Raw genomic sequence first — 10,893 nt, 5'->3', positions numbered from 1 at the left:
CTGCTATAAAAAAGAACTCTTACCATTTGCAACAGCATGGGTGTAACTGGAGAGCATTATGCTAAGCAAAATAAGCCAGTCAGAGAAAGATAAATATCACATGATCTTACTCATATGTGGGACATAATGATCAACATAATTTGATGAACAAAAATAGATCCAGAGACAAATGGCAGGGGAGGTGGGGGAGTTAGAGAGCAACCAAAGGACTGGTATGTATGCATATTAACATCACCCATGGACACAGATACTGGGGTGGTGGAGGCTTGTCTAGAGTGGGAATGGCTGGTGGGGGGGTCAGTTGGGGAAAAGGAGACATATATAAAACAATTGGGGAAAAGGAGACATAGACAAAAAAAAAAACAACTGATCACATTTACACAGAAAAATCCCATCTAATAAAAGAGTAATATGCAAATTGACCATCACTCCAAGACACAATATGGCCGCCCCATGTGGTCAAAGATGGCTGCCCCCATGTGGACACAATATGGCCACCACAAGATAGCTGGCAGGAGAGGGTAGTTGCAGGCAGTTGGGGGTGACCAGTCGAGCAGAGAAGGGCAGTTGGGGAAGACCAGGCCAGCAGGGGAGGGCAGCTGTGGGGGAATCAGGTCTTCAGAGGAGCAGTTGTGAGTGATTAGGCCAACAGGAAGGCAGTTAGGGATGACTGGGCCAGCAGAGGAGGGCAGTTGGCGGGAGAGGGGGGGGGGAAGGGAGTGTCAGGCCTGCAGGGGAGGGCAGTTGGGGGAGACCAGGCTTGCAGGGGAGGGCAGTTAGGGGCAATCAAGCCAACCAGGGAGCAGTTAGGTGTCGATCAGGCTCGCAGGCAGAAGCGGTTGGGGGGCAATCAGGCAGAGGCAGGCAAGTGTTGGGAGCCAGCAGTCCTAGATTGTGAGAGGGATGTCTAATTGCTTGTTTAGGCCTGATCCCACTGGTGGGATGAAAAGATATTAACCCAGATGGGCAGCCCAGTTGGCTGGAGTGTTGTCCTGTGGTTCAATTCTAGTCAGGGCACTTGCCTGGATTGCCAGTTTGATTCCCCATCAGGGCACATGCAGGAGGCAGCTGATGGATGTTTTTCTCTCACATCGATGTTTCTCTCTTTCTCTCTCACTTCTTCTCTCTAAAAAAATAAATAATAATAAATGAAAACATGTCCTGCCAAAACCGGTTTGGCTCAGTGGATAGAGCGTCGGCCTGAAGACTGAAAGGTCCCCGGTTCGATTCCGGTCAAGGGCATGTACCTTGGTTGCGGTCATATCCCCAGTAGGGGGTGTGCAAGAGGCAGCTGATCGATGATCCTCTCTCATCGATGTTTCTAACTCTCTATCCCTCTCTCTTCCTCTCTGTAAAATATCAATAAAATATATTAAAAAAAAAAAGAAAAGAAAAGAAAAGAAAAGAAAACATGTCCTCAGGTAAGGAGTAAAAGAAAAACTTTTTAAAAAGGTAAAAGCTATTAGATTGACAGACAATAGACTTCAAAGTGGTGAGGGAAAATAAGTCAACCTCAATTTTATACCCTAATAAATTATCATATACAAGCAAAACCAAATTTTCAAAAAACAAAAATTGAGAATGTACCATTCACTGAAAAACTACTGAGGACTATCCTTTGGGAAGAAGAAAGAATGTAAGGAGACTAGTTAGCAAAAAAATTTAGTGAACACGAATAAATCTTTAACATGTGTTGATTTTAAAAGACAATAAAAACAAATTTGGGTGGACACAACAAAATGGAACTAAAATACTAGACAATAATAACGTAGGAAGGATGGAGCATAATGTTAATGAAAGCATCTTATGGACCTTGTGATTTCAAGGGATGGGCAGATAGATCAATTCCATTTAAACTTTGTAGCTCAAATACATTTAAAATGTTCATCATAGCGCCCAGCGGTGTGGTTCAGTTGCTGAGCATCAACCTATGAAACAGAAGGTCACAGTTCAGTTCCAGGCTGAGGCACATGCTTGGGCTGCAGGCTCAAATCCCAGGGTGGGGCATGAAGGAGGCAGCCATTCAATGGCTCTCTTCTCATCAGTGATGTTTCTATTTCTTCTTCTCCCTTCCTCTCTAAAATCAATAAAAATATATTTTAAAAATAAAAATAAAATATATTTAAAAATAAACAAAATGTTCATCATAGCTGCTAAAGAAACAGAAGCAGCAAAACTCACAGCAGAGGGAGAAAACTTGATTAATAAACAAAACTTGATTAATCTAAAAGAAGTAGGAAAACACGGGAAGAAGCAAAGAAAAGAAGCAAGATAAAATAGAAAAAATCCAAATATATTTACATTCACCATAAATGGGAAGAAAATAAGCTCTCCAGTAAAAAACAATGGTCAGATTATAAAACTGACAAATCCAGCTTTGAGTTTTAGTGAGAAACATTAGGCTATGATGATGGTTGCACAATTTTGAACACTCTAAAACCACTGAATTGTACACTTTAAATGGATGGCTTATGCTACTTGAATTATATTTAGTGAAGATGTAATTTAATAAAAGCCTTAAAAATGTTCTAGATTAAAGACATGTGAAGAAGTGAAACTGTACAGGTTGTATAATAAAATGTTGAGGACTATCCTTAAGGCATTGGGGGAGGGAAGAAAACAAACACTAAGAGACAGAAAATTTTAAAGCCCTAAAGAGTACTGGATTTGATTGTATTTAAATATAAATTTTGGTGCAAAACCTATTATGAAAAATCTTGAGCTAGTTGGGAGCAGATTTTTGGTCATGTATATAATTATGCAGGTTATAACACTAAGAAACATCAAATATAAGCTAACACCAGCACAAGGGTGGAGGATAACCTGTTATAAGGTTAATCACAACAGATGAAGTGGGAGAATTTGTGTGAAGTAGGCTGTTAAAAATTAAAGATGTATATTGTAAAACTTAGGGCAATCATTAAAAATTAGATATAATAAGTGAATGGCAAAAAAAAAAGAAGAATTATTTTAAAAATAATTTAAGCCCTGGCCAGTGTGGCTTATATTTGGTTAGGTGTCGTCCCATGCACAGAAAGGTTGTTAGGTATATTTTCAATCAGGGCACATGCCCATAATTCGGGCTTAATCCCTGGTCAGAGGTGTGCAGGAGGCAGCTGATGGATGTTTCAATCTCACATAGATGTTTCTCTCTCTCTCTCTCTCTCCCTCCCTCTCCCTTCCTTTCTTTCTAAAATCAATTTAAAAAATATTTTAAAAAGTAAATAAATTCAAAATGGAACTCCCATTTGACCCAGTGATCCCACTTCTAGGAATATATCCCAAGAAACTAGAAACATCAATCAGAAAGGATATATGCACCCCCTGTGTTCATAGCAGCACAATTTACAATAGCTAAGATTTGGAAACAGCCTAAGTGCCATCAGCAGATGAGTGGAATAAAAAAAAAAACTGTAGCATATCTACTCAATGGAATACTATGTTGCAGTAAAAAAGAAGGAAACTCTTACCATTTGCCACAGCATGGATGGACCTGGAGAGCGTTATGCTGAGGGAATAAGCCAGTCAGAGAAATATAAATATCACATGATCTCACTCATTTTGAAACATAATGAACAACATACACTGATGAACGAACATAGATCCAGAGACATAGAAGCATCAAACAGAATGCCTAACCTCAGAGGGAAGGCAGGAGGTTGGGGGGGCGGGGTAAGAGATAAACCAAAGGACTTGTATGCATGCATACTGGTATGAGCATAACTCATGAACAGACAGCAGGGAGTGAGAACATGTGCTGGAGGGTGGGAACAGCCAGTAAGAGGTCAATGGGGCAAAAAGGAGACATATGCAATACTTTAAACTATAAAGAATTTAAATTTTAAAAAAAGTCGTTAGATTTTTTTATTGAAATTGGGCTGAATTTACCATCAATTTAAGAAAAATACACATCTTAATAAATTGAGTCTCCCAATTTATAATGATAGTACTTATTTATCCTATTTGTATAGTTTTATTTATCTTTTAATTTTTAATTTTTAAAATAAATTTTTTAAAATATATTTTATTGATTCTTTACAGAGAGGAAGAGAGAGGGATAGAGAGTTAAAAACATCAATGAAAGAGAATCATCGACCAGCTGCCTCCTGCACAACCTCTACTGGGGATGTGCCCGCAACCAAGGTACATGCCCTTGACCAGAATCAAACCCGAGACCTTTCAGTCTGCAGGCCGATGCTCTGCTCACTTAGCCAAATCAGTTTTGGCTATTTATTTTTTTTAAAATATATTTTATTGATTTTTTTTACAGAGAGGAAGAAAGAGAGATAGAGAGTTAGAAACATCGATGAGAGAGAAACATCAATCAGCTGCCTCCTACACACCCCCTACTGGGGATGTGCCTGCAACCAAGGTACATTCCCTTGACCAGAATCGAACCTGGGACCCTTCAGTCTGCAAGCCAACGCTCTGTCCACTGAGCCAAACCGGTTTCAGCTGTATAGTTTTATATTCTTTTTTTTATTTTTATTTTTTTATTGATTTTTCACAGAGATGAAGAGAGACGGATAGAAAGTTAGAAACATCGATGAGAGAGAATCATCGATCAGCTGCCTCTTGCACACCCCCTATTGGGGATATGCCCACAACCAAGGTACATGCCCTTGCCCGGAATCGAACCCGGGACCTTTCAGTCCGCAGGCCGACCTCTATCCACTGAGCCAAACCGGTCCCAGCTAGTTTTATATTCTTGTAATGTTTTCGGTTTTCAATACAAAGACCTTTGCACATATTTTTGTTATATTAATATCTAGTTATTTAATATTTTGGTGATGCTATTATAAGTAATGATTTAACATTTTACTTGTTAATTTTTCATTGCCAGCGTATAATGTATATTGACTTTGTATCCTGAAGCTAAGATAGATCCACTTTTTAGTTCTTTTTTTTATTTATTTTATTTTATTGATTTTGTACAGAGAGGAAGGGAGAGAGATAGAGAGTCAGAAATATCGATGAGAGAGTGTCATCGATCAGCTGCCTCTTGCACACCCCCCACCAGGGATATGCCCGCAACCAAGGTACATGTCCTTGACTGGAATCGAACCCAGTCAAGGGTCCCCAAGCCGACACTCTATCCATTGAGCCAAACCGGTCTCGGCCACTTTTTAGTTCTAATAAAATTTGTGTAGATTAAAAAAACAAAAACAAAAACAAAAAAAACCCTAAATAAAGTCATTTAAGAGCAGACAAAAAAGGGGAGAGAAATTATCTGGAACACATGGAAAACTACTACTAATATGGTAGAGTTAATGCAATCACATCAGAAATCATATTAAGGATTTGATGATAAGATTAATATCCAAAATTTTTATAATTTTATTTTTTAATATATTTTATTGATTTTTTTTTTTACAGAGAGGAAGAGAGAGGGATAGAGAGTTAGAAACATCAATGAGAGAGAAACATCCATCAGCTGCCTCCTGCACACTCCCCACTGGGAATGTGCCCGCAACCAAGGGACATGCCCTTGACCGGAATCGAACCTGTGACCTTTCAGTCCGCAGGCCGACGCTCTATCCACTGAGCCAAACCGGTTTCAGCAATATCCAAAATTTATTTTAAAACAAAACAAAAAAACACCTTTAGCCCAGACAATGTGGCTCAGCGGTTGAGCGTCAACCTATGAACCAGGAGGTGACGGTTTGATTCCTGGTCAAGGCATATGCCCAGGTTTTGGGCTCAATCCCCAACCTTGACTGTGCAGAAGGCAGCCAATCAATGATTCTCTGTCATCACTGATGTTTGTATCTCTTCCTCTTTGAAATCAATAAAAAATAAAAATACCTATAAATCGCCCTGGCCCATGTGGTTAAGTGGTTAGAGCATCAGCTTGCACACCAAAGGATCTTGGATTCATTTCCCAGTCAAGGTCAGGTTGCAGGTTTGGTCCCCGGCTCCAGTTGGGGAACGTGTGGAAAACAACCAATCGAGGTGTCTCTCTCACATCAACATTTCTCTCTCACACAAACCCCCATTTCTCCCACTCTCTCTAAAAAATCAATGCAAAAATATCCTCAAGTGAGGATTAACAAAAACAAAACAAAAAAACACCTATGCCTGGACCGGTTTGGCTCAGTGGATAGAGCGTCGGCCTGCGGACTGATGGGTCCCGGGTTCGATTCCGGTCAGGGGCATGTGCCTTGGTTGCGGGCACATCTCCAGTAGGGGCTGTGTGGGAGGCAGCTGGTCGATGTTTCTCTCTCATCGACATTTCTAACTCTCTGTCCCTCTCAATTCCTCTCTGTGTAAAATCAATAAAATATATTTTTAAAAAAACACACACACACCTATAAACCTATAAGAAAGACTTCACAACAGAAATATTGACAAAGGATATGAAGAAGAAATTCAGGGGAAGAAACCGAATGCCTACCTCTGAAAAGATCTTCAGCTCTCTTAATGATCAGGGAAATACTAATACAGATACCGAGGAAAGTCACGGGCTGCCATTTCACAATCATAGTGCTGGCAAGGCTCCTGGGGCTGTAATCAGAGTGTTGGCAAAGATGTGACACCAGGACCCCACCCAGGGCTGGCGGGACTGTCACCTGCAGGAGCTTTCTGGGGCGCTGTGTGTGAACCTCGGGAAGGTGGAGGTGCTCCTGTCACCCAGGGTGCTGGGCGGTGTCCCTCCCAGATCAACCACCCCCCGGTGCACAGACACACGCAGGCAGACGTTCCCAGCAGCAGGTCTGTGCTCATTCCCCCCAGGGGCATGGAAAGTAAACTGGAGTTGACTTACTCAATGGAATACTATATAGCGGTTAACAGGAACTAACCGGATATGCTTGTTTGAACACAATGTGTCTCCAAAACATGACAAAGTAAGGGGGGGGGGGAGCAAATTGCAACAAGATGTAGACTGAGTTTCTTCATTCACACAAACTGTAAAACACCAACATTCATGGAATGCGCTGTTTATTGACAGAGGGTAGGGGATGCAGCCAGACAAGTGCTAAGTCTGATCTCTGGGAAGGGAAGGGAAAGGGCTGGATGGCACTGGCCGCCTCTCTACCCGTAAGTGTCCATGTTTAAAGAGAGATCTGAGCCCGTAGCACACAGAGTCCTGCTCCCGTTGCCTGTTCTGCAGGCTCCGCACACCTGACCTCCCCGGGGTCCCCCTTAGGCGGACACATACTACCCCCTCCCCTTAAGTTAGCTCCAGCTGCATTCTCATCACTGTCACCACAAGGCCTGCCCATGCTTTTTCTTTTCTTTTTTTTCTTCATTTCAACTCCAGTGCTTGCTCCCTTGGAGGTAGATATTCCAAAAATATGTGGGTGACCCTGTCCAGGTAAAGGAGCCGCCATCTCCAAGCTGTCCCATGGTTTGGGGGGGGTCACTGCTCATGCACCCAGGGGGACCTAGACTGCAGCTCCTGGCAAACAAGTCCCTGCCCACTCGGCCTCAGTTTCCTCCCACAGGACGGCTCCGGCCCCTGCTGGCCCCATCACTCTGTGATTCTCGGAATGCTGTCCTTTTCAGGTCGCAAACAACACCGGGGCATTTCGCCGAAGCACCCCCAACCCCTTGGCTGCCCCTGGAGCCCACGGCCCGCTGCCCCGGAGCCCCCCTGGAACCCGGGCTGCACCGAGCTGGTCACATGCACCGGGGCTGCCTCTGGTGTGACGGGTTTCTCAGATCCCTTTGTGAACGCAGGTTTGAAAGGGTTCTGGGTTTGAGAGGAGCGGGGGATCCGGCGCGGGGAAGGCTGTCGGAGCCAATCAAGCCGCCTCCAGACCCCACCACGTCGTCGCCCGGGCTGCGCGCTGCTCTCTCCTCCTCTGCGTCCCCGCCGCCCGGTGTCGCCGGGCAGGGTGCGGGCCGGCGGACCCCAGGTGAGCGGCCCGCGGGGGGGAGGCCCGGGCTGTGCACGACGGGCCGGCCCGGCCCGGGGGCTCAGGGCGTGTCCGCCGCCGCCCGGCTGGCTCGCTCGACACTGTTCGCTCCTACCGGCTGTAGATGGAGCTGTCTGGGTTCCGGCAGCCTCCGACGAGCCTCGGAGTGTTTCTCTTTAAACGGCCTGAGAGGGACATGCCTCCCAGGATGCAGTTTGTATCAACATGGCAGCTGCGGTGCAGCTCCCCTGCTGAAGCGGCGCCGGGACGGCAGCGCAGCTCGCAGCCGGGGCCGGGGCCGCAGCCGGGGTCGCCGCCGCGGCCGCTCGGGGGCCGGTGCTGAGGGCCGGGCCCAGCTCGAGGCCGGACGCCGCCCGCCGGGCCGCCCGCCCCGCCGCGCGCCCCGCTCCGACGCCGCCGCCGCCGCCGGGCTCGGCCGCTCCGTCCCCGCCCGCCCGCCCGCCCTGAGGAGCAGGCCGGGCCCGACGGCCGCGCGAGCCCGGGCGGGGGAGGGAGGCCGGGCGGGCGGGCGGGCGGCGCCCGAGGCGAGGCCGGGCCGGCCTGCGTGGGGCCGCGCGGCGGCGGCGGCGGCGGCGGCGGCGGCGGCGGCGGGCCGGACCGCGCAGGGCCATGGCCGAGGCGGTGAGGGCGGCCCGCGCGCGCGCGGACACGCGGACCCGGGCCCCCGGGGACGGCCTGCGCGCCCCGGGCTCGGCGGCCCGGCCGGGGGGCTCGGTAAGGGCCGGGGACGCGGCGACGTTGCGGGGGGCGGGGGGCAGGGCGGGCGCGCGCCCCTGCGCGGGGCGGGGGGGGCTGCGGGACGGCGCGGGGCCGAGGCGCCGGCCGCCGTCCGGGAGGCTGCGGGCCGCGCCGGGCCGGGCACGCACACGCGCGGGCCGCCGGGGGGCGCGGGGCGGCGCGCTTCGCTCCCTGCGGGGCCGGCGCCGCGTCCGTCGGGGTGGCCGCCGCCGCCGCGCGCTTTCCGCAGAGCTCGGCCCGGCGCCTCGCGCGGCGCGGACGCGGCTCTCCCCACTTCGCGGAGCCGAGGCACTGAGGCGCGGGCACCGGCGGCGACCGGCCCTCCCCGCCCCAAGGTCACGTAGCGGGTCCCCGCGGCCCGGCGCCCGCGCCCCCAGAAACGCCCGCCTTCCGGGCCGCGGGCCTGGACGGGGTGGGGGCGGCCCTGGCGGCGGGCGGCCTCCCCGGGGGCCGGGCCTGGGCCCCGCGCCGGGCGGACGCGGCCCGTCGGGGTGGGGGAGGGCGGCGGCGGGCCGGGGGGCTGCCAGCGCCGGCGGAGCGGCTCGGTCACGGGCGGTCGGGGCGGGGGAGGGGGAGGGGGAGGAGGAGGAGGAGGAGGAGAAGGTGTTGGGACCCTCGGGCTCGGCGTCTGGGCCTCCAGCCCCTGAGTATGGGGGGCCCCAGGGCGAAGTTGGGGTGTCTAGACGGATGGGGTCTGGGGAGCGAGCCCCTAAGGGTTTGGGGGGCTGGTGTGACTCTTGCGGTGGCCAGTCACACACACATACACAATGTGTCTGAAAACCTCCCCGTTAGACCTGCTCTTGGAGGTGCAGCAGCGGTTCTGGGGGGGATTGCTGCATTGGGTGTCTGTGCCTCTGAGCCTCCGTTTCCCCGTTGTGCACAGGAAGGGGTCAAGACAGATGGCTTTCTAAAGAGCCTCTCGGTTCTTAAATAATAATAAAAGTGTTTGTAAAATAACATACATGAAGATTTTAAAATGTCTTCTAGGTGTAGGTCTGCAGGGCCCTATATAATTCTGGGTGAATCCCACTGGGTCATACTGGAAACCGGCACAGCTTTCTTTATAAACCAGACATGGATGGCTATGTGTTTTTCTGCTAACATGGCATGAATCCTAAAGACCCCATTCACTTAGGAGACGTGGGGTAGGGAGGGACGGTGAAATCCTATGCAATACAGTTCAGAAGAATTCTGTCTCCCCTGCAGTTGGAGAATACAGCTTATTAGTCTCAGAGATAATATTTACATCCCTCTCTTGGGCCACCTCTCTCTGCTGAAGGTAATACAAAGCCATTATGGAAAGATAGCAAGGGGCTTTATTTTGGGGGCGGGAGGGGGGGAGGGGACATGCTCCTGTGGCCCCCTCATCCCACCATAGTCTTCCAAATCCGGAAATGGAGAGAGACAGTAATAATAGAAAGCAAAGAAATGGTATTTTCCTTTGAACTCTGATGAGACTAGTTGGTAAAGATGTCTTACTCTGCTGGATTTATTTACTGTACTGGGCTCGTTTTCATTGTTTTGGTTAAACCCCTGAATTACTCAGGGAGACTAACTTGGCCCCCAGGGGATTTTCCCTCCTTTCCTACTACTTGTAGGCAAATGCCCTAATCCCCTCTGAGGATGGGGCCATAATGTGTCTATTGTGTTGCATTATGCTAGTCACTTTCCCTGTGCCTGAGGTTCCCATCCCAGAGGGCCTTCCAGTCTGGCCCTCACCTGTGAAGAGGGAAGAGTTGTGAGGCGGCTTAGTTGTTGACAGCCTTCAGCTTTAAGGGTCTGCGAACCCCTTGGAAATGTTTGCAGGATTTTGTGTGTGTGCCCATATGCATTTTTTTGAGGGGGAGAATCCCCAACTTTCATTAGGTTTTCAAAGGGATCCTTGACCCCAGCTTTGAATGGAAATGTCTTTTCCAAAAGGGCCATCCACCTCCCCATCATAGAACCTCCCACAGATCTTTGTTTCATCTCCAAGCTTCTGAATTGCAGTGGTAAAAAGGACTCAGAGCACCAACCAGCTGCCTCGGTTGGTTGATAAGACCTGGAGGTGACCTGCAGTGCGAACTAAGACCTGGGCCCAGGAGCCAGATCATGTTTTGTGACCTTGGGCAATTACTTAGGCTCTTCTGCCTCAGGGTTTTCATGTGCAAAGCGTGGATAACAATTCTAGCAGTCCCTGTTTCATAGGGTTTAGTAAGTGATTACATAAGTGAGATAACCCTTAAAAATGTTTAACACAATTCATGGAACATAAATGTAGAGTAATTGTCAGGCA

General features: G+C 49.0%; 2 protein-coding genes across 5 annotated transcripts in view; both read left to right on the top strand.

The window, feature by feature from the left end:
- Positions 1-6,973: 6,973 nt before the first annotated feature.
- ZNF777 (zinc finger protein 777) overlaps positions 6,974-10,893 on the top strand; it is a 32,669-nt gene continuing 28,749 nt past the window's right edge. The window contains exon 1 of one of the 3 annotated variants that reach the window (XM_084896853.1): positions 6,974-7,859. Coding sequence is in view for 1 of the 3 variants with exons in the window: in XM_084896851.1 (XP_084752977.1) it covers positions 8,490-8,594 (105 nt within the window). In the remaining 2 variants the exon portion in view is untranslated. Of the gene's footprint in view, positions 7,860-8,452; positions 8,595-8,696; positions 8,954-10,893 lie in introns of those variants that run through there. The other 2 variants (XM_084896851.1, XM_084896852.1) reach the window with 2 other exon arrangements.
- Positions 8,427-10,893, top strand: part of ZNF398 (zinc finger protein 398) — a 73,934-nt gene continuing 71,467 nt past the window's right edge. Inside the window, exon 1 of one of the 2 annotated variants that reach the window (XM_084896869.1) lies at positions 8,427-8,449. The gene's annotated coding sequence lies outside the window, so the exon portion shown is untranslated. The remainder of the gene's footprint in view (positions 8,450-10,893) is intronic. The other variant, XM_084896870.1, reaches the window with a different exon arrangement.

The sequence above is a fragment of the Pipistrellus hanaki genome, assembly GCF_964339955.1.
Source record: "Pipistrellus hanaki genome assembly, chromosome: 10".
Classification (NCBI taxonomy): Eukaryota; Metazoa; Chordata; class Mammalia; order Chiroptera; family Vespertilionidae; genus Pipistrellus; species Pipistrellus hanaki.
Note: the sequence above shows the minus strand (reverse complement) of the source record. Positions and strands in the feature narration are given on the sequence as shown.